At 41.4% G+C, this 24077-nt stretch overlaps 1 protein-coding gene across 3 annotated transcripts in view; it reads left to right on the top strand.

Annotated features, from left to right (window-relative positions):
• Window positions 1-614: 614 nt before the first annotated feature.
• The window catches only part of DNAJC6 (DnaJ heat shock protein family (Hsp40) member C6), a 127133-nt gene continuing 103670 nt past the window's right edge, over window positions 615-24077 (top strand). Inside the window, exon 1 of one of the 3 annotated variants that reach the window (XM_072974279.1) lies at window positions 615-812. In XM_072974279.1, the coding sequence (XP_072830380.1) occupies window positions 698-812 (115 nt within the window). In that variant the 5' untranslated portion in view covers window positions 615-697. The remainder of the gene's footprint in view (window positions 813-24077) is intronic. The other 2 variants (XM_072974278.1, XM_072974280.1) reach the window with 2 other exon arrangements.

Raw genomic sequence — 24077 nt, 5'->3', positions numbered from 1 at the left:
TCCCACCCCAAAGGGGAGCTGTGATGTAAAGGTATGTGTGTAAAAGTGCCTGGGCATAGAAAAGGCTCTTTAAAAGAAAAAAGGTGGATCCTAATCTGCTATATGAGGAAAACAGGAATATCAGACTTTTTTTTTTAATTCTAACATAATGTGTAATCTTTTTGAGGCAACAGAAAGGACTAAAAAAAATATAGCTACAGCCCAGGACTTGGGAATCGGCACGATTTACAGGCTGTGTGATCTCTGGGCAGATTACTTGACCTTTTGGAGCTTCAGTGTTATCATTTGTAGTTTGGGGATGAAAAAAAAAAATCAGTGCACATCCCAGGGGACTTCTGTGTTAATTAATGATGCGTAGCAGTAGCTGGGTACTCCATCGACATCTCCGGAATGACGGACGAATGACTAAAGCATTCGCCTGTGAGCTGCCTGGTGCTAAGCGCTTCCCCGGCTAGTGCATCCCGGCAGCGTCCCCGCCCGGGCTGGCCGGCCGCACCCCGCAGGCTCGGCTCGCGCTCGGTGCCCCCACTTCCACCCAAAGCCCCGCCCCCCGCCGCCCGCAAGCTCCTCCCTCCGCGGCCGCGTCCTCCCCGGCGACGGCCCGGGCACCTGGCAGACGCGCGGCGGCCGGGGAAGCGGGAGGTGACCCTCGGGCGGCGGCGGCGGCGGGAGGCGGGGGAGGGGCGCGGGCGCACAGATGGGAGCAACTGAGAAGGGCGGCAAGAAGAGCCGGAGGCTGTTTTCTTCGCTGCGGCCGTGGAAGGCGACCCGGCGGCTGTGGCGGACGCGCTCGGCTCCCAAGGCAGCGCAGGGTGAGTGTGGGCGCGGCCGCCGGACCTGTTACGGCGCGCGGCCGGCGCGGGCCTCGGGCTGCAGGTGGGTGGCGGGGGCTCCGGGGGCGGCAGGCGGCATCTCCCGCTGGGTTCTGGGTCCCCAAGGACCCCCGGGCGGGAGCGGCGCAGCTTGAATGTCCGACCCTGTCTGGGCGACCCTCTATCCTGAGCCTTGCCCGCGGGGACTAGCTCAGTCCCAAGCTTCCCAGGAGCCACTCGACAAGCTCAGGGGCCGGTCTCGTCACAGTCCCCTCTACCACTCCTCCTCTTGAGCATCCCCCTTGGCCCAGGTGGTTGCAGCTTATTTATTTCTCGCAGAAGTCCCTGTCTGTGCCTTTGGCTCTGGACAGAGGGAATGCAGGGTGCCTCAGGAGCACAGTCCACTCAAGGTTTGCCTGCCGCCCCCCACCCCCACCCCTCCGGCCAACACCCGGCAGGCACCTGCAATGCAGTACCCGTTGAGGGAATTAATCCAGACCCAAGTCTGCCTGCCTTCAAGGGCCTCCCCAACTGGACCCACCCCCTTTCCAACCTGTCTGGGTGAGCCCTTGTTATCTTGTAAGCTCTAGGGACAATTAACTACTTCCCAACACATTCCACCAGGCCCTCAACCTGCAGGGCCTTAACTCACATTCACTGAACCCCTGACTCACTGCATTCATTCATCCCACAATTTTTATGGAGTCCCCTGTGTGTCAGGGCCCAGAGTGAGCAAGATAGGCAGGCCACAGCTCATGGTACTACTTTTAGAGGGGGAAACAGACATTACACACATAAGACAGGTAAAAATTTCCCTTACAAATTGCTATGTATGCTGGGAAGAAATCAAGTCGTCTGCTGGGAGAGGAGAGGTGGACAGGGAAGGCCTCTCTGAGGCGATGTGATGGAAGCTGAACCTGAAGACTGATTCGGAGTGACTCCAGCACAGAGCCCGGGGAGAGCTTCCTGTCAGAGGCAGTAACAGGTGGAAAGGTTCCCAGTGTGCCTGAGCTTAGCGTGGGGAAGATGAAGGAGGCAGGGCCCTGGTCAAGGTCTGGGTAGGACATGATGAGGAGTCTGGATTTTATTCCTAGTGAGCTGGGAAGCCCCTGGTGTGCTCTGAGCAGGGACATGACACAACCTGCTGGCTCACTGCCTTCTACCTGCAGTGGCCCTGCCTTGGTCTGTCAGCCTGGCCAGTGCCTACCCATCTGTCAGGACTAGCATGGATGCTGTCTCCTCCGTGAAGCCCTTCCTGAGGTTCCTGCCACCTGTAACCTCTCTTTTGGTGTTTCATCATCCAAAGGGCATTTGTCACTGCTCATCTGCTATTACAGGTTTTATGTGGGCGGGTTCTCATCTCTTCGTTTTTGCATCCCCCACCAGGCTAAGTCAGGGCTATGTACTTTGTAGATACCTGTTTGCTTGTGTGTGTGTGTGTCCTGTCTTGTCTTTTTCATCTGTTTCCATCATCTGAGTGTTCTTCTTTCGAGGCTGACATGCCTTGAGTTCTAAAATGGCCGACCTGATCCAGGGCAGAAGCTAGACTGTACCAGGGCCCTGTCACTGGTATGCTCGTCACCCCACCTCTGCCCCAGGGCTGTTTTGAAGATTGAATGTATGAATGAGTTAATAATTGTAAACTGCTGGCACATAGTAAGCATTCTAAAAATGAATTTGATGAAGAGCAGCAATAATTATCTTTCAAATATTTAGTTATTTTGTTAGAAACAGTCTTTTATATTGTTGACATTTAGGGAGACTCTGTGGCTTGGCATGGTTACCTTGCTGGCTTTCAAAGGTTGGGTTATTACTTTTCATCGATGTGCCAATTAAATTCCTTCCCCACTGCATTGAGAACTGTTGCTGAAATGTAGTAGGTCTGAAGGCTGACTACTCTTTTCGTCAGCCTGCCTGAGTAGTTGAATAAGTTGATAACTGCAACAAATATTCCTTGAGTGGTAATTACATGCATTGTGTTATTCCGGGTGTTGTATGAATGTTTACAAAAGAGGAATAAATGGATATTCCTGTTGTAGTAAATTGGGTTAGAATAAGTTTTCTAGTTTTATGATTTTTAAAACCAGGTCTATACTGAATAGACAGCCATTCTGTCTTCTCTTCTCTGATCCTGTCCTCGAGTTCACCTGTGGCTTCCTGTGGCCCATGGCCACACTGCACCTCTCTTCTCTTAGGTAAGATCTTGGCTGCCCACTGTATCTCTCTACTTCCCCTTCCCCCATCCAACCTGGGGATAAGGCATTCATAATGTCTTACGTTACATGATACTTTACAGTTTACAGAATAGGTCAACTACAAGATCTTATTTAGATCCTGACAAAACCTTGGAAGGAGGGAGGACAAATGGTATTCATTTCCCCCATTTTTTAGATGAGGAGGGTGAAGCAAGAGACAGAGCGGCTTGAGGAGGTCGTATGACTGGTGTGTGCCAGACCCAGGCCTGACTACCCACACAGCATCCTTTCTGCCACATCTCCCTGCACAAAGTAAACATATTCCAGTATCTATAGTCATGGGAGACAGACAGAAAATTAATAAATATTTATGCAGTGAAAGAAATCCACATCCCAGTTTTATTTGATTTTTTTAAAAAGGGGGCCTGAATTTCTCATGGTGATGTCAACATCACTTTGGGCGTCTAGAATCATAGGCTTTGGTGCCAGGCAGACTATGATTTGGACCTGCCACTAATAAGTGGCATACTAATAAACTATGTGATCTTGGGCAGGTGCTGTAGATAAAACTCAGTTATATCTCAAAAGTAAAATAGGGATGATAATCCCGATGTCATAATATTACTGTGATGATTAAATGAGCTAATGTATGTAAAGTGCCTCATGCACAGTGGCTTACAAGGTTGGCTGGTTGTTATTTTTATTAATATTAGTCCAGATGTTCCACCATATGATCACACTCCAAACAGAGTTAGTCGTGGGGCTGGGAAGTTCAGCAAGCTGTGGAAATAAAGAGTGGCCGAAAGCTCCTTCAGGGACCAGCCAGAAGGTCTTCCACGTCAGGATCCTTCTTTCTCCCCCTTCCCCCCCACCTTTTTTTTTCACTAGGAGGCTGCAAGTGAAAAGCATAACTTTTGGAGACTCTTGGTATCTTTTCAGCCTAACATTGTGTATTGAGTATAACAGATATTTAGTAAATATGTTTGTAATGAAAGAATCCTCTAGAAGATTATCTATCTACCTACCTACCTACCTGCCTGCCTATCTATCATCTATCTATCTATATCTCCATCCAAAGAGAAGACATCTGAAATTTACAGTCTGAACACTTGTGACTATAAATATAAACACTTAGAGGGACAATTACTGGGTTAAATGTATGTGCTTTTTTAATTTTGAAAGATAGTTGACTTCCACACATTTGTGCTAATTTAGTTACCACCAGCGTGTGTGAGATCCTTGACTCCTTCCTTCCTTGCTAATACTGAGCACTGTCGCACTTTCTGATGGGGGTGAAGTGGTACTGCATGGTTGTCTTATATTGAATTTCCTTGATGAGCATTATGAAGCTGAAGATCTTTTCACATGAATATTGGCTATGTGTGAATAGAACATGTGTGAACTCCTGTTCATATCTTTTCCCATTTTTTTCCTTCTCTTGGTGGCAGTTAGTTCACCAACTGTGGTCTCCAGACCAGCAGCATCAGTGTCTGTTGGAACTTGTCAAAAATGCAATTTCTTGGCCCCCCACCTCGGAGCTACCAAATCAGAAACGCTGGAGGTGGGGCCTAGCAGTCTGTGCTTTACCATGCCCTGTGGTAATTCTGATGTATGCTAACATTTGAGAACCACTGGCCTAATGGGATGTGAAAAGGCTTTCAAGTCAGCGAATGTGGGTTGTAAATCTTAACTCTCATTTGCCAGCTTGTGATACAAACAGGTTACTAGACCCCTCTTGGGCTCCCAAGCTCTCATCAATAGAAGGAAGATGATGTGGCTTCCCTCACAGGGGTGTTATGAGAAATAAAGGACAGGCAGTATCCTGGCTCTGCTACTTTGTAGCTATGTGTCCTTTGGCAAGTCTCCTCTCTGCCTCATTTTTCTTATCTGCAAAAGAGGGTACCAGCAAGTATTAACATATATGCACTGTTTACTGTGTGCCAGCCACTGTCCTAAACCTGTAGATATTTTTATTTTATTTAATTCTTACAATAACCCTGTTTTACAGTCTCTACTTTACAAGTGAGAAATTGGAAGCACAAAGAGGATAAGTAACATTTCCAAAGTTACACGAGTAAGCTGGGATTCGAACCCTAGCAGTGTGCTGTGAAATTCCTCGCTTTAAAGGCAATGCTTGGCAAATAATAAGTTCTCTTTAAATGCATGGTGATGATGATAAGATTGCCTGGCACCCCACAGGTACTCTGCATATTAATTCTCTTCCCCTTGCCTTGTGGACTTGGTTTTATGGGAATCTACCCCGCTTTCTTACAGTCATGCTGCCCTACTCTCTGGGGACCCTAATCACAAATCTCCATCCCCTCCCCTGCCCCCTTGTCAGCAATTTTCTCTCTCCTTTTCATCTCTCTTACCTGGATGCTCTGAGCAAAACAAACAGAGGCTCGGCTGGGAGGAAGGAAGACCGAATGTGGTGGTGCAGGTGAAGTGCCGCCCTTCCTGTCTCCCCACCCTGGCATGTTTTGGGAGTGAATGACTAAGCTAGAGGAGGGGCCGTGCAAGTTAGTGAAAGATCACTAGGTCTGCCTAATTTGAGACATATCCTCCAAGTCTGTTTTTCTTGAAAACTTCCGAGGGAATAGAAAAAAAATTTTTTTTTTTGCTTAGTTTTTCTTTAGAGTAAAATTTACAGCTGGGAAGTTAAACCCACAATGTTAACAGCAGCATTTTTTTCTTTCATTTTTGTTTTGCTAGGACAGTGAAAAGCCTTATTCTCTTTCAGTTCAGAGTCTCACTCATTGTTCTCGAAAATTCTCTTTGGTTTTGCTCTCAAGATGGCCTCCCTTGCTGGGCATGACTCACCGGTCTAGTGACTCAGAAGTGGCATCTAACAAGACAAGGACTGTGCAGAGCTGTGAAGGGACTTGCAGCCAGCGGAGCCAGCCCGATGCTTTCCCAAAACCCAGTTATTGAGATGGGGCATCATTTCCATTAACGGGTGTTTATAATGGTTCTTGGTACCAGTTTATTAGAAGCATGGGGTCTGCCAGAGGCACTGCTGGGTTCTGGAAAGCTCCAGGGCTTGAGTCCTTCCTTGTCCCTCAGTTGAGTGTGGCCTTGAGGTTTACTGTGGGCAGGACAAGGCTTCTGAGAATTCACCTGACCCTGCTTAGAATAGCCACAGAATCAGGCGGTCTAAGGCTTCTGTAAAATTTGCATAAGGACAGAAAACAGAGGACTTCAAATCTCTTTCAACTTAATTTAAAAAAAAATCAGCTAAGGATGGATAGGACAGATACGTGATAAAGTAGATTTAGCAAAATGTACTTGAAGATGTTCACCATGCAATTCTTCCAACTTTTTGTATGTTTGAATCTTTTCAAAATACAATGTTGGATAAAATGCAGTAGAAATGACCACACTCTTGGGGGAAAAAAAAGCAAACTTGCTTCCTTGTTAGTATGAATGGCAGCCCCTCTCCCACTTCCTCACTCCCTCACCCTCAGTCTTTTTTCCTGGGAAGCTGCTTGATTAGAGAGGGCTTGGAGTGAGCCTGGCAGGGGCTGAGCTCATCCTTTATGCCAGGGCTTTATGTTCTTCCTGATGACTGATTCTCACAATAGCCACGTACGCTAGTTATTATTTTCTGCATTTTATGAGGAAGCTGAGGTGCAGAGGTGTAGACGTGATCCAGGTCAGTAGGTAATAATATTAGTCTTACAGCATTTATGGAGCCCTGACTTCATGTGTCAGGTTTTGTGACACGTACTTTACCTGCAATAACTCATTTGAGCCTCACGCAGCCCTAAGAGGTAGGTACCATCATTACCTTCATCTTACGGATCAGGACAGGGAGACTTGGAGTGGTGCAGGGACGTAGCCCAGTGTCCTGTAGGAGCCAGGAGATGGCAGAGCCCATATTTGAACCCAGTCTGTCCTGCCCTAGAGCCCTTGCCCAGCTATTCAAACCCAGGCCTTGGCCTAATTCAGGAAATTAGCATAGCTAGTGGAAACCTCTTGTCCTGAGACCACAGGCTCTTTGAGGACAGAATGTTTTGTTCAGCACTGTGTCATTCTCAGTGTTCAGAGCAGACCCCTGGCACAGTGACTGTTTATTGAATGAAAGAGTGCCCAGATGGTGGCTTCTCAGCCCCCTGCTTCTCTCATCCTACCTGCCCCTAAAGGTGCTCTTAACTGGGCATCTTTTAGCTGCCCTGGCCTTGGTCCTTGGAGATAGAGATGCCCGTTTCTTTGATGTGGCTTATGGGCCGACATGGCTTACTTGGTGGCCAGCGAGGGGTTTCAAGGAAGGCAGATTTTCCCAAGGGGCCTTAAGGTGTCAAAGGCAAAAAGATGGGAACAAAAACCAAATACTTAAAATCTCCCCAAACTTTCAGGGAGTCTTTAAAGTTTGGCAGTGGGAAGTCAACTCCAGGAAACCTCGTGGCCATGACAAGCTCTCACTCTATAGATATACTTGACTCTTGGGCTGCAGTAATGAGCAGGTAAACACTAGCAATTAGTTCTCTTCAATGTGCCCAAGTATGTTGATAATTATACTTCACATGCATACAGAGCTTACTTTACAAAGTACTGCATCTGTTCTCTCTTTTGATCTTCTGAACAGCCTGAAACCCACACAGGGCAGGTGTGAGTAGCCCCACTTTACTGGTGCCAGAGAACTTCAGTCTACTTGCCCTATAGCACTTAGGTAACAGTGGTAGAGACAGGTCTTCAACTGTCTGCACTCCTATGCCAGCAGACTTTCCACATCAATATTCTTATCCTAGCAGTTTCTGAGGATGAGAGCCACAGGTGGGTGTATTTCTGGGGCTCTTCTCCCAACTTGGTGAGGTCCTGGAGTGGGACAGTTAACCTTTTTGGATATCAGTTTACCAGTCTGTACAATGGGGAATGAACACCAGCCATCACTGAGTGCACTTAGAGCAGAGGAAGTTGTGAGGGCTCAGAGCTTAAAAAACAATTTCTGAGTGAAGGTGTCTGGAAGGGACTGTGATGACTCTGATCCATTTTCCATAAAATAAGTTAGATGGCAGCTCCCTGGGCCACGCCATCTAAACTGGCGGCTCTGCTACCTCGTTATCATGCTTCATTTTTCTTCCCAGCATTCACTGCTGCTTATTATATGTTTATATTTGTTTGTGGCCTGTCTGAATCCTCCCACCCAAATATGATAGCCACAAGAGCAGGGATATGGTCTGTCTCCTGCACTTCTGAATCATTAGCAGGTGGGATTGTGCCTGGCTCCAATAACCATTAGTTGAGTGAATGAATGAAAGAATGACTCTGAGCTATGCAATGATTAAAAAGGAAGCTTGTATTGAATGATGAAAAGATTTGCTTGACTGTTCCTTGCTGCCTAACAGAGGGGTCTTGGTCTTGCTTCCACAGATCCATTTCTGTCTCAGCCACTCAGTGGCTTAAAAGCAATCACTAAAGCCTTGAGTATCAACTTAACGCCTGGGCGAAATGGGTTCAGCAACTGGGGTCCACGCAGAGACATAGGTCGTTGTATTGCACTGTATGTCTCTGTGTTGTAACAGCTTGAGGACTGGGCTGGTCCCCTTCACTGTTGTATCCCCAGTACTTAGCACAAAGCCTGGTCCACACAGAGAGGTAAAAGAAATGTTTGCTGAGTGAATGAATATGTAGGAGGAAAGAAGCACAGGGCTCTTAATCCCCCTCCAAAGTTAAGGTCTCCATCTGAGGATAAGCTTGGCACCCGGCACGCGCATTCCCCATGCAACCTGAATCAAATCTCTCCAGAGACAAGGAGGCACTAAACGGTTGGTGCCCTAACTTACTGCAATGAAATGCAAGCCTAGGCTCCAGATCCAGTTCCATGCCATGTTTTGGAATCTGTGTTTACGTCTGCCTTCATCCCCATCCTTTCCGCTCTAGCATAAGCAAAATTATAACCCCGCACACTGACTTTGCATGCAATTATCAGAGCCTGGGTGCTCCTCCCGTGGAGGGACTTCGCCCCCGAGACCGCTGACTGTGAATGATAAATCAAAAGTCAGGGTTGCAGAATCAGCCGGACTTTCCTGCTCCTTTGCAGCAGAGGGAGGAAGGAGAGAATGAAAGATTCTGAAAATAAAGGTAAGGGGCTGACTGCAGAGGGGAGGCTAAAAGAGGCTAGGGATAAGATGTCACTCCATGGACATGTTTAGTGTGTATTAAATGGCTGATTTAAAATTACTGTGCATATATTATTTAAAAATTCTAGTTATATAATAAACATGACTTTAAAAAATAACTGGCTTCTGGTTTCCAAATATTGTGTCATTCAATTTTCCATTTTTTGGGGGGGAGGCTACTAAATATAGTAACATTTTTGCATTTTTTTCATTTTTTTAATCTTGGATGAGTAACATATTTACATTTCACAGATTTCCTTATAGTAGTTCCCTTTTATTTTGAGAGTGTTCACAATAGTTAATTAATATGTAGGTTTTCAATGCATTATTGGTATTGGAATATCTGAAATACTTCGGACTTCTACAGTTTGGGTTTTCAAAAAAAAAACGTTCATGAGTATCCTTTAATGAACATTAACCTTTCAGGAGGACCCAACGGGGAGCCGTCACTGACCTTCAGGCTTGTTCATCTTTCAGAGAGAGATTCCGATGCAAACTCCCCCTAGTCTGCTTGCCTCCAGCCCCTAGATCCCTGGAAACCGCCCCTCAACCCCCAACACTCTTAATTCCGCTGGAGGCCTGGAGGAGGAGTGAAACGAGTTCAAATGAAAAGTCAGGGAAGGACAGGGTACTCTAAAACGAGCCAGCCAAATTTTAAGTTAAACAACAACGATTCTGGAGGATTCTGGGGTTTTGAATTCCGAGGCGCCTTACATTTCTGCCGCAGTTGGGGGAGGAGCGACAGAGCCCAAGGTCCCAGGAGGCTTCACGTTTTCCCTGATCCTGTTTCCAGGAGGGTGCCCTGCGTCGGCGCCGCGCCTGGTCCGGGTGCAGGAGGAAGGTGCAGAGCCGCGGGGCTCCCGGGGAAGCTCGGGAGGACGCCATCTCCGCGCGGCCTGGCCCGGCCGCCGCATCCCGAGCGCTAATTTTAGGGTTTGCCCGCTCCCCCCGCTCCTCCCCGGCGGGCGGTCACTGATCTCACCCTGGAGCCTCTGGCAGCAGTTTGCACCCCACCCTCTCCGCCCAGCGCGCTCTGCTTTAAGAAAGCCCCCAGCACTTTGCCCTTGGGCACCGGGCCTGGGCGCGCTGGTGGAGGCTGTCATGCGGCGCCCGGGCAGGTTACTCGCGCCCACCGACCCTCCCCGACGCCCGGGCGAAGCTGTTTGGTGATCAGTGAAGACACACACGCCCCAGCCTTTTAACTGCACGAGGGGTCTCCCACCGGTTCCCAGCTACTCTCTCTGGCTTGTTATAAGATTCTCACCTTGTAAGGGGCAATGATGTTTAGTCCATATTAAAAAAAAAACCACACACAAGACCCACAACCAACAGACTATCAAATCAAAACCACACACAGCCTGATGCCAGTGGGGAGGGTAGTATTTTAATCTATCAAGCTGTTTGTTCTGAAGGCTCTTAAGCAATCCTGCTTTCTATACTGAGGCTTTAAAAGGGGCCAGGTAGCTGGTGTCAGTAGTATTAACATCTAATAGGCTCTGGATCATTCACATCCACAAATCGATCTATGTGGTTTGATGTTTAAATTTTAATTAAGCAGACTTAGCGGGGAGGAAAACAGATTTGCACGGCTCTGTAAGTGCAAAGAGGGCCTGTCGCCTTCTGTTTCTAAGCCAGTCTCTCATGAATGAATAAAACCCGTGTGTTTGTGCAATCACGGTATTTTACATGAACTTAGGGAGAATGTTGGCCTTTCCTGTGTGGTTTTCAGTGGCCAGAGAAAAGGTTTATGGAAAGAAAAAAATGTGCCTATAAGCCATGTCATGCTAGGCCAGTGGCATGGTTTAGAAAAAGAGAAGACTGCTGGAATTGTAGGTTCACGTCAGGTTAATATTCACCGTGGTTTGGAATTGAAACCCTCCCAGTTTCGTGTATTGGGATGCTTTAAACATCAGATCCCCAGCTGCTTTTTCGAGAGGAGCAGGCATATAGAAATTTTGTTTCACTTTGTTTTGGAAGGAGCCTCTGGTTGGAAGTCAGGGTAGTGAACTTCTGGCTTGTTTTGCCACTAACTCATTTGTGACCTAGAACACAAATTTCTTTGGATCTGTTTCCTTATCTCTAAAATGGAGAAATGTTAGATGGTATCACTCTTCATTAGATTATGGGTGATAAGCAATTTAGTGAGTCTCAAGCAACGTTTTAGAAAGATGAAACAGTAGAAAATGTCAGAGACCATTGCATTTGGTAAGGGTAAATGGTATTTCTTGTAACTTCTGTTTTAGGTATTTATGTTTGTTTATGTATGTAGACATGGGCTGTTAGGATATTAGGTCTTGTTTCTCACTGTGAATCCCAGTCAAAAAAGTATGAGAATCAGTCATAGCTTAGTTTGTCGAGGAGTCTGTGAAATGCAGTTTTATATGCAAAGTCTATTCTTGTCTGTATATGTTGCAAATGTCTGTAGTTTTCCTCAAAATTTCAAAGGGGTCTAAGGCCCCAAACAGATTATGAATTATTGTGTTTCCCCCAGTCCCTTTCCAAGCTTACTTCCTAGGGATCAGAGAGTCCTTTCAGGGTTAGGAAATGGGTGTGTGTGGACAGGACCAGCTGAGAGTGAGATGTGAGGTAGGGTGTGTGTGTGCATGTTGAGGAGAAGGTGTGACCATGGTAACCAGACCCTGAGAACTATTTGTAGGTTCCAAAGTGCCAGTTGGTGACCTGAATATGAAACATAAATATCTAAAAATTAAAATCTTTGTGCTGAAAAGTACCACAGAAAAAACTATTAGAATGTTATGCATTGTTTGGAAGTCAGTGCTCCTTGAAAAGACTGAAGACAAGAACCAGGTATAATTTTAAGAGGTTGACAGGGACAGATAAATCATCAGGACGTTGGGAGGCAGAAACTGAATTTTTATAAGCTACCATCACATGACTAGTGGTTCATAAATGGCTTGTGGTTTAATAAATGCCTTTCTTTCTTTTTCCTCTTTTTAGTACATCTTGTCTTAAGATAGTCCAGTGAGGCCTTTAAACACAAAAGGCATTGTGTAACATTTACCCAGCATATCTCAAAATGTTTTCCAAGCCTGGAAAAAAAAATTCTGCATGAGGCAACTGAGAAGAAAATAGTTGAATGAGTTAATAAGTAGGTATTAGGAAATGTGACAGCTAATTGTAATAATAGCAACCATAGTTTCTATTTAATGAACAGCTAGTATGTGAAAAGCTCTCTGCAAGGTGCTGTACATAATTGTCCCAACACTGCAAGGTAGAGGGTATTTACATGTAAAGAAGTGGATTAAAAATTTTGCACAGGGACACATAGCTAGTAAGTGACAGAGTCAGGATTTAAACCTGGGTCATTTTACTTCCAAAACCATTCACATGGTAGGCAAGGGCTTGAGTATAAGTAGCATGGGAAAATTGCAGAGTTTTAAATAAAATATTCAACATCATTTATTACTGGAATTAATTTACTTATTCTACAGAGGGAAATGTGAATGATAGAAAATAATGGCTTTTGCTTATTTTTCTAGATTGCGTTTATTTGGAAAAATAGGCATTTTAACTCTTTAAGGTCAGCACACGTTTTCCTTTTATTTAGTAAGTTCTCTGAGTATTTTATACAGTAAGGTCTTAGGAGCAGAAATAAAAAAGAATAGGAATGGAGAATCTGAAAATCTGAGTGGAAACTTTTTTTTCCTACAAGAGTTCAGGACAAATAATTCTCTTTTCAAATTTTCTGTTACTTTTCTATGTTTTATCTCAGAATGACAGACATGACATTTTGTGAGCTACTGAAGTAATGCATAACATTTTAACACGAATTCTAGGATTAGAGTATTGTGAGCCCAGTGATTCCTGAAAGAATTTGCTTTTTCACTGAAAGTTATTACAAAATCTGGTTGGGAGTTTAAATATAGTCCCCCACTTTTACGCCCTAAATATTTAAAAGACTATGGTGTACATCTGCCAATTTGTAACTCAGAATGAAATAAGTGCAAGGAAATACAAAAATACTGATTTTTTTTTTAATGACTACTTTTAGAAAAAGTGATGCCCTTAGAGAAAACTCAAATTCTTTCAAGATTTTTGTCATTGCTGCTTGGGACTGGGCAGGTTGGGGAAATGATATTTTGGTTGGGGTGATGTGTAAATGGCTGAGTGTGTTCTCAGCTTTCAGGGCCAACACGTGACAGAGTTAGGTTTAGAGCCTGGGCTATGCCAGTGGTTCTCAAATGGGCATGATGCTGCTTCCTGTGGAACGTACAGGAAATATACAAATGGCTGTAGAAGCATTCGCTGGGCAGAAACCATAAATGCTAGGTGTCCTGCAATATTCTGGACTGTTCCATTCAATGACGAATTATTCCGTGTCCCGTGCAACTTCAGATGTTTTGCTGAAGAGGTAAGTGAAAACCCTCTATACCTTTTTGAGCCAAGAACATAAGCTGGTTTCACACTGAAATTTCCAGGATTAAAAGTTCTGTGTAAATCAAGGAAAGATTATACTCCATTTTGTTCAGAAAAGTCACTTACCCAAAGCATCAATTGGTTTGAGAGACATCAATGCAACACACCTGTCTCTTTCGGTCTGCATGCGGGGTACCGATACTTGTATCTAACAACTTTGTGGTGTCATCTGACATAGTCTTGCCTGAGCATTTGCATCTTGAAATCCATATTGTTTTTTTATTTATTATTAACTTTTCTTTCCCTTGTCTTTTACATTATTGTTGGTATATGTACATATTTTTAATTGTGTGTTAGGTAGGTTATTTTATCTTTAGACTTCATCTTGAAATACCAAACAAGGAAATTAAAAATATTTTAATATTTGCATAGGTTTGTGTTACTCAGAGTGTACACAATGACTTTATTTTGACCTCTTTAATAGTTTAAGAGAATTTCAGCCAACATGAAAGCTTTTGGAGGTTTTAGATTCAATCGACAACAATGAGATTGAGCTGAGCATAAACTGTACTCTTTAATTACAGAAATACTGGGATATAGGTGTTATAAATCTTATAAAAAGTGACATCCCTGGTAGTTTATTTTTTATGCTACTCTAACTGGCATTTTAAAATTTCACTTTCTAATGGTTTGTTGTTAGGACGTAGAAATAAAGTTGATTTGTGTTTGTTGACCTTATTTCAGTGACCTTGCTAAATTAACTTATTTAAATAGTTTTTAGATATTTGGAAGGCAGTTGGTTTTCTACCGATAAAGACTGTTGTATGTCTTCCTTTCCAATCCTTATACATTTTGTCCCTTGCGTCGTGGCACCAGCTAGGTACTCTCTCACAGTGTTGGATAGAAGTGGTGATGGTGAGTATCCTTACCTTGTTCCTCATCTCAGAGGAAAAGCTATCAGCCTTCCACCATTAAGTACCATATTTGATGTAGGATTTACCTAGACACTTGTTACTAGATTAAGAAAGTTGACTTCTATCCCTAGTGTGCCAAGTTTTTTTCATGAATTGGTGCTGAGTTTTATCAAAATATTTTCCTGTTTTGTGATGATCATACAACTGTTCTATTTTATTCTGTTAATATGGTGAATTGCATGGATTACTTTTCTTTTTGAATGTTCTTTTTTTAATTGAGATACAGTTGATTTACAATATTACCTAAGTTTCAGGTGTACAACATAGTGATTCAGAATTTTTATAGACTATAGCCCATTGAATGTTGTTACAAGATATTGGCTACACTGCCTATGCTGTGCAATATACACTTGTACCTTAATTATTTTATATATTGTAGTTTGTACCTCTTAATCCTCTACGCCTATCTTGCTCCTTCCCCCTTTTCTCTCCCCTCTGGTAATCACTAGTTGGTATCCGTGAGTCTATTTCTATTTTGTTATATTCATTCAGTTGTATTTTTTATATTGATTTTTTGAGTGTTCAACTAACTTTGAATTTCTGAATAAACTTAGTTGTGGTATGTTATCCTTTGTATTTATTTGCTGGATTTGACTTGCTAATATTTTGTTGAGGAACATTTTTGTTCTCAAGAGAGATTAACCTGTAATTTTCTATTGTGGTGGTGCTCTTGCCAGGTATGGACATCAAGGTTTTGCTGACCTTATAAAACAAACTAGGAAGTAATTCCTTATTCTGTTCTACTGAAGAATTTTGTAATATTGGAATTATTCTTTAAATGTCTGGAAGAATTCGCTGGTCAAACCATTTGGGCCTGGACATTTTATTGCGGGAAAGTTTTAAAACATGGATTCATTTATTTTAATAGGCATAGATTTATTCAGACTTTCTATTTCTTTTTGTGTTTCAGTAAGTTGTGTTTTTCTAAGAATTTATCCATTTCATCTGCACTTTCAGATTTATTGACATAAGGTTATCTTTATATCCTCTTAAAATCTTTTTATGTCTGTAGGTTGTATGGTCTTGTCCCTATTTTTATTCCTGATATTGACACTTTGCCTTTTATTTTTTATACTGGTTATTCTCATTTTTTGGATGCATATTGCCAAGGTTTTGTGAATTTTGTTAATCTTTACAAAGAGCTAGCTTTTTTGATTTGGTTGTTTTTAGTATAATACATTTTTTTCTCATGAGTTCTTACTTTTATCATTATTATTTACTTTTACAAATTTTGAAATTGTGGTTCTAATTCTGAAATTTTTCCTACTTTCTTGAGATGGAAGCTTACATCTTTGATTTTCAGGTTTCTTTAAAAAATTTTCGTTTAAGGCTGTCAATTTTCCTCTAAGCATGCTTTTGTTGTCTCCTTCAAGTTTTGTTCTGCCATATTTTTGTTGTCATTTAGTTTTTATTATTATAATTTTCACTTTGATTTTTTTTTGACGCAGGGTCATGTAGAAATGTACTTCTTATTTTCGAAGTGGTTGGGGTGTTTCTAGTTATCTTTTTGCCCTTTGTTTCTATATATGTCAACTACATCAGTTTTTAAAATCTTGTAATACAGGTCTTTTATATACCCACTTATTATTTTTTTCTCATCTATTGGTTCCTGAGAAAGGGTTAAACTCTCCCATTCTGGTTTTGGATTTGCCTGTGTCTCTTTTTGTATTTGCTAATTTTTACTTTATTTTAATTCAGGTTCTGGTTTTTAGGTGCATACCATACAAATTTAGAATTGCTGTATCTTTACTGTGAACTGTCTCTCTCTCTAGTAATGCTTCCTGCCTTAAGGTCTATCTTTCTAATATTAATGGAACCATGCCAGCTTCCCTTGGGTTGATATGTATATGATATGCCTTTTCTGTATTCATACTTCAGTTTTTCTGTGCCCTTATGTTTAATCTGAATCTTTCATAAGCAGCATATAAATGAGCTTTTAAAAACCCAGTCTAACAGTTTTGATCTTTCAGTATTTCAAACATTTGATATAATTATTGATGTATTAAGATCTGTAGCTACCTTGTTTCCTATTTATGTCCCACCTGTTTTATGTACCACTTTTTTCTTTTCTTTGTTCCTTTTTTTGGACGAATCAAGCATTATTTTTAACTTGCCTTTTCCCTCTCACCTAGCATGTTACACATTTGTTCCTGTTTGCTTTTCATGTTGTGCATGTGATTACTCCAATGCTAGTTTTACTTGTCACATCCCACACAATGTTAGGCTCCGAGAACACACTTTACCTCTGTTTACCTTGTGCCCTCCCCTTACCAGTCCTCCCTCCGCCACCTTTTGCCTCTGTGCCATTATTATAATTCATTTTAACTATATCTAACCCCCCATAAGACACTAACATTATTGACTTTTACAATCAATTTTCACTTTGATTTCCTCACATATTTACCCTATCCGTTGCTTTTCATTACTTCCTGAATTTTTGCAGTGGGAAGACCCCTCTGGGATCTTTTCTTGATGAATTAAAAAAAAAAAAAGACTTCCTTTATATTTCTTGCAGTGCATATTTGCTATAAAAGAATATTCTCAGGTTCTTGGTCTGGAAATGACTTTGATTTTGCTTTTAAAGATAATTTCATTTGATGAATAGAATTCTGTAGAATTCTGGAGAGGTGGTCTCCCACTGCTCCAACCCCTAGCACTTTAAAGATGGCATTCCATTGTCTCTGACTTTTTTCCTTTCTTGGAAAAGTTGGCTGTCAGTCTTACTGTTGCTGTTTGATGTTGCATCTTTCTTCTTTGGCTACTTTTTTTTATTGAAGTACAGTTGATTTATAATGTTGTGTTAGTTTCTGGTGTACGGCGTAGTGATTCAATACACATACTCTATATATTTTTTTTTCTTTTTCAGATCCTTTTCCATTATAGTTTATTATAAGATATTGAATATAGTTCCCTGTGCTCTACAGTAGGACCTTGTTTATCTATTCTGCATATAATAGATTCACCCCCCCCCGCCTTTCCCCTTTGGTAACCATCTTTGACTGCTTTTAAGACTTTTCCTTAAAAAAAAAAAAAGACTTTTCCTTAAAAAAAAAAAAGACTTTTCCTTAGATACTTGATTTTCAGCAGTTTTTCTAGGTGTGATTTTTTTCCTTGTGTTTATCCTGCTAGGGGTTTTTAGCCCTTTTTGAATCTGTGAGACCTGATGTTTTTTGTAATTCTCATAATTCTCTGCCATTATCTTTTCAAATATTATTTTTGCTCCATTCTTTCCTCTTTTTGAGTCTTTTACGTTAAAACTTTTTACTCTCTTCCAACATCCCTTACTTTGTTATCTGTATTCTTACTCCTTATTTCTCTTTATCAGTTTGATTAATTTTTATTATTTTAGGGCCCACTAGCTCTTTTTGCTGTGTCTAATTTATTATTACACAATCTATTAATTTCTTAACTTCATTTTATATTTTTCAGTTTTAGAATTTTAATTAAATTATTAAAATGCTTTCACTTTTTGTCATCTATTTCCTCAAGTATATTAATCACAGTCATTTTAAAGATGACGTTTAATAACTCCAGCATGGGTCACTTGTATATTTACCTTTTCTGTTTTTCTTCTTGTCTTCTTTCCTCATATTTCTGACAGTTTTTTATTAAATGTCCAACATTGTGTATGAAGGTGCTCTGGATGATGTCATCTCTCTTATGAGAGTATTTATTCATTGCTCACAGTAAGGAGATCACTTCAATCCAATCAGGCATTCAGTCCAATTAAGGCTGTTTTGCAGATAATATTTACAATTTGGTCCACTTTTGGGTTTTCCCATTCCTGGAGTACCAGATTGAGTGCCTGAGATATTTCCCTCAGTGGAATCTAAACTCCAATTTTTGTCTTTCTATACTGTGAGTCTGCTGAAAACTCTGCTCTGCAAAAAATGTTCATTCTGCTTTTCATCTCTTTTCTCCTTGGCTTTTGAGCCCCTTGCCCCATGCAGCTCAGTTAGTGATTCTTCAAGGAGAAAGCTCACTTCAGGCTCACTTCTCTGAGTCCCTCCAGGATGTACCTTTTCAGTCCTGAACTCCACGGTTTATCTCTACAGACCCATTAGGGTGGCTGAACTTCTGCAGGCTTCTCTGCCTCTTAGCAGCTGCTCTCTGCCTGGCTTCTCCGCTTCCTGCCCCATACTGAGAATCAGCAAATGCCCTAGAGGGAAAAATGAGCTTTCGGAAAATTGAGCTTGCCACAGTGAGCCTTCTGTCTCTCCAAGATCTGGCTCCTCAAATCCCACATGATCAGTAGCTCTCTTATTACTCAATAGGTGTTTTTGGATTTTATCTGGTTTGTTTAGTTAATCACCCTCAGCAGAAATGTTGGTCTGCTACATCCCACTCTATTATAGATGGAAACTGAGCCAGATAATTTTTTTAGTGTGGACTACTTTTTTTTTAAAAGCAAAAAACCTGCTATATTGATGACATTTTAAACATCTTATGTAAATAATAAAGGGTATGTGCAGGTGGTTTCTAGTTACTGTTTCTTGCTAATTAAAAGCTTGTATCTTCTATCCCCCCTTTTCTCTGAAATGCTCACATATTTATATTGCTTTGCTCCAGACAATATGTATCCTGAATGACTTTTTCATTTTCATGAGTCTGGTCCCCCATCTAAATGTTTAATACTTTTGTGATTTTATGGTTTGGAATTGTCAACTCTCACTTCCCAAGTTCAAATATGATTGGCATTCAAGCCCTTCTGACTCTAGTTCTGTCTTACTTTTCTAACTAGTTGGTTCAGGAAAGAGGAAAGAGGAAAAATCCAGCATGCACTAACATTGGAGCTGGATGACATTCTCAGAACCTCAAATGCATCTTGCATGAGTCAGCACTTAGCTCCCTGCTCTTTTTCTGCCCTCTTCAACCTCTTCCCTGGTCATTTAAAAACAGATACTTTTATCTCACTGCAAACTTGGAGATGGTTATTTTATCACCTAAGAATCATTTGACTATGTATGCTTAAAAAAAAGGGTAATTCGTTCCTGTGAAATCTAACAGGAGCCCAGCACAAGGTATATTTTTTCTCTTTTCTAAGCCATTTTTAGTTTGGTGCTCTATAGTTTAAATTTAGAGTAATTTTTTCAAACTGGGGGTGGTGGTGCAGAGATTGAACCCAGCTGTGACTTCTGCTGCTGTGAAATGGGAAAATCTGGAAATCAGTATTAAAAAAAAGAGGGCTCTCAAGAAGGTGGGTGGCAGGGGAGGGGACTTGCCTTAATTGGGATGGGGGGTAGTGATAAGAAGAAAGAAACAGTGGGACGTATCTTCATTATTCCTCCTGCAGAATTCTGCAAGACTTGGCCTCCGAGGATGTGGTGAGGATGTTCTATGTATGCACACACACGTACATGGGCATGTACACCTTGGAACTGGTAGTGAGTCATTAAGTCATGCTGAAAACATTTTACTTTCTCAAAGGCTAGATTCTGAGTTGCCGACATGCTGCTCCTTCTGCCTGGAGTATATTTACCTTCCTCTTTGCCTGGTTCTCAGTTCTATGCCACTTTCAAGTAGTAGCTTCCTCTAGAAGACTTTTTCTCTGACTCCAGGTTTTCTCTCCATACCCTGCCTTATAAGCACCCTGTGTTTTCCCTTTCATGTCACTTCCCATACTTTTAATTACTAGATTAAATTCTGGCACATCGTAGGCCTTGAACATATAGAGTATGGAGGAAGGAGGAAAAAAGGAAAGAAGAAGGAGGGAGGGCGAGAGGAAAGAGAAAAGTAAAGAAAGCCATGTTTGGATCCCTCCTCTTAGGCTAACAAGATGGACAGGTGTAGTCTCTGAGCCTCAATTTCCTCATTTTCAAAAGTGAAATAGTAATAAAGGAGTACTTCATTTTATTGCATTTTGCAGATACAGTGTTTTTACAGATTGAAGGTTTGTGGCAATCCTGTGTTGAGCAAGTCTAATCGGTGTTATTTTTCCAGCACCATTTGCTCGGTTTGTGTTTCTATGTCACATTTGGGTAATTCTTGCAATATTTCAAACCTTTTCTTTCGCAGTATATTTGTTCTGGTGATCTGTGATCAGTGATCTTTGATGTTACTCTTGCAAAAAGATTGCAACTAGCTGAAAGCCGAAGGCTCAGGTGATGGTTAGCATTTTTTAGCAATAAAGTATCTTTTAATTAAGGTATGTACATTGTTTTCTTAAGACATAATGCTGTTGTGCACTTAGTGGACTACAGTGTGATGTAAATATAACCTTTATATGCAACTCATATGGCTTGCTTTATTATGATGCTCAGTTTATTGTGATGGCCCTGGAGCCAAACTTGTGACATCTCCGAGGAATGCCTATACCCAACTGAAAGGATATTGTGAAATTAGAAATAATACGTAAAAAGCACCTAGCGTTGTGCCTGACACATAGTAAGTATCAACATAGTATATTTTAAATGAATATATGTTCCCAAAAAGAAGTTATGAAAAGCACAGAGGAAACCTATAAAACCGTCAATCCATGCTTTTGAGATAATTTTTGTTAAAACAGTTTCATCCCCATAGAAAGTATATCCCCTTTCTATGTAATCTTTATATTTCTGTATATGTGCTTTACCTTTTTGAGATCATATTTTCTTTTCGTGTGTGTGACTGCCTACTTTCCACATTTTAGTGTGTGCAAAATATTATTATAGTCATAATACTTCATAATAGTAACCAGGCCTTCAGCTATTAAAAGAAGATCTAGAAACTGGTACTTCAACCATTCAAACTCTGTAGGGCAATGTTTATGATTTAAGAGGATAATTCAAATTCCAGGGTAAACAAATAATATAGTGGCTAGGGTACAGACTGACTTTGTTAAAGAAACCAAATTCAGATAAGTGAATTTGAAACTTTTTTTTTTTGGCTTTATTCAATGATTCATGTATTGGGTAGCATTCCATCTAAAAATCAGAAAGGAGCTCTGAGTTGCTGTACCAAATGGAAGACTTTAATAGGCAGAAGAAGGTGGAAAAAGGAAGTTTCCAAAGAGTGGATTATTTCAGGGAAGGTCACCTTCTTTTGGGGGAAAGGCAGGGGTCTGTCAGGCAGATTACCTCGCTAGTGCCAACCAGGTAATTCCAGATTGACTGGTTAAAGTTTTGACATGGAGCATAGCACAAGTGACTGTATTTGGGGCCTGCTATTTCTTTTTAAATAATCCTCTCTTTTTGATCAGACTCTTAGCCTGAGAGATGTGATAACAATTTAAGGCATTAGCACTATTCGTAGCTACTGCTCTGTAGTTCTCACAGCTTTTGTTAATCCTTGGTGTGATATTCACAGGTCATGACATTTTTTTTTGCTGAATGTCTGTGGTATTCACGGGTCACAACTTAAGATTTACATTTTTAAGGTCAGTCATTTGTTCCTTTTTTGATGTTCCAGGCTTACGGAGATCATTTGCGTGGTGGTTAGCAGCTGCAAACACGCCTTTAAAACTTTTGAGGGGAATGCTATGACTTTTGCAATCAGAATAATTCCCAATATCTGGATGCACTTTGGAGCCATGGTCAACATGACCCAAACCAGTCAAAATCAAATAATTCCAAGAAAGATCCCATTAAAGGAGTTACCTTTTTAAGCCAGGTGGCTTGCTCAGTGATTTTAAGTAATTTGAGTTTCAGCTTCCCTAGAAGTGTTAATCCAGGTGCAGCAGGCGGTGTTGACCACAGCACAGACACCTCTTTGCTCGGCTAAAAGAGAATCAAGGGCTATCCTATTACTGAGAACAACTTTGGCCAGAGAGTCTAAGGGTTTTTGTTGGGCAGCTGTCGCCTTAGGAGGGGATTCCCCATTGTTTCAAGAGTTGAGGAGGTATTCCTGATTACAGCCTCCTTTGTATTTATTGTCATGGAAGTAGGGCCCTGCAAAAGGAAGCTAATCCTGAATCTTGAAAGCCTCGCAGTAGGTCCTTTCTAACTTGACAATCCAAATTCAGGGGAGTTGACCCATGAGATGTCCCAGCTTGTTTGTGTACAGTTAGGGGGCACAGTTAGGGAGCCTAAGTGGCATTTCCCATTATGTGCCAGCTATATAGGCCTTCAAGGCCCGTGGAGAATGATAACCACTGCACAGATGCATCCTGTCAGGGCATAAACCACTTCTGCTATGGTGGCACTGTTAATGGATGGATTGGAGTTTTTGATGAATTCAGCAGTCTGAAAGGTTGCCCACCTTCACATTGGCCTGGGAGATATGGATGGTGGTGTTATATTTCCAGGCCAGTGCCAGAGAAAGGAAAAAAAGAGAAGAAAGAGTTCCATGTTTGGTTAAAATATCAAGTCTTGATCCAGCATCTTGGGTGGAAGCAGTCTCCGTCAAGGTCAACTACTTCTCTTCCTCATCAGTTCGATTCAGAGGTCTCCAGCATTTGCACAGCTGAAGCCTTCTTTAGCGGTGAGATATGTATCCAAGGTTCAAGTCCCTGAAATTTGGCTGCCATATGGGTATTGAGGAGGAGCTGGGGTGGTCCCTTCCAGGGAGACTCAAGGGCAGTCTTTGTTCTTAAGGATTCCAAATCAGAAGGAAGGGAGAAAATTGGAAATGTTAGTTTGTAAAGTTGCAGCCAGATAGTTAAGGAAACTAGAAGAATCCAGGATCAGTTTGTAGTTAAACCTCAAAGACAATTAACAGGATTAGAATCTAATCCACAAAGGTGCAAATATGTTTTCTCTCTATGGTTAGCCCGTTTTTACTAAAGATTATCACAGTAAAGTGAATTTATTTGTGTCAAACTTGGCCTGATTATGTAAATGCTGCAAGAATAGTAATTGGCCGTATAGGTTGTTTTAAATCTGCTTTGCTGGCACCTTTCATAAGGAATCTCAGACTGAACTTTCAAAAAGCCTCTTGAAGCCAAGGAGCCAAGCCAAGGACCTGGTAAGGCTGCTGGGAACCCTGTAAGCAGAGTACCAGGCCAATTTTCCCAAGGGGCTTCATTGACTTCACTGAAGTCAATCTTAGTTCCTTAAAACTGTCTGGTCATATCTGAGCCTCTGCACAACTCTCTCAAGTATAATGTTTCAGTCGAAGTCTTGATAATATAACCAATGTTTCCTGTTACAAAGAGAACAGATTCTTTTTGAACTTACGCACATAACTAACTATATTGCCATGAAAAGAATAGTTAAGGGTTTCTGAATTCTGGAGTGATCAGGTAGAGAGAAATAGGAAATATTCCATTTTTGTGTACAAAGATGTACTTTACTAAGTCATAGTTAAGTCACAGATAGCTTAAGAGAAAAGATTTCCTTAAATTTTTCCTTAACAAAAAATGCGTCTCTATTCCTCATACTTTCTTCTACCAAAAACACACATTCTACTTTCCTTGTATATTGAGGTGTTTTTATTATTATTTTTAGTAGCTTTAATTACATATACTAGACTTTTTAACCCTTAAAAACCTTGGTGAAAATAAAGAAGTAAACAGTTATGAATTATTATGTTATACCAGCATTATTTAGATTGGCAAATTTATGAATGCATTTCATAATTTCTAAGAAACATATGCTTCCTCATATACAGCCTTTTAACGTGGAACAAGACATGTTTACAAATAAACTCAAATTTATTTTTAGTTTCTCTGCAATAGGATGCCAA

This window comes from Vicugna pacos, chromosome 13, assembly GCF_048564905.1.
Source record: "Vicugna pacos chromosome 13, VicPac4, whole genome shotgun sequence".
Classification (NCBI taxonomy): Eukaryota; Metazoa; Chordata; class Mammalia; order Artiodactyla; family Camelidae; genus Vicugna; species Vicugna pacos.
The sequence above is the reverse complement of the archived record's forward strand: the minus strand, read 5'-3'. Positions and strand labels throughout refer to the sequence as shown.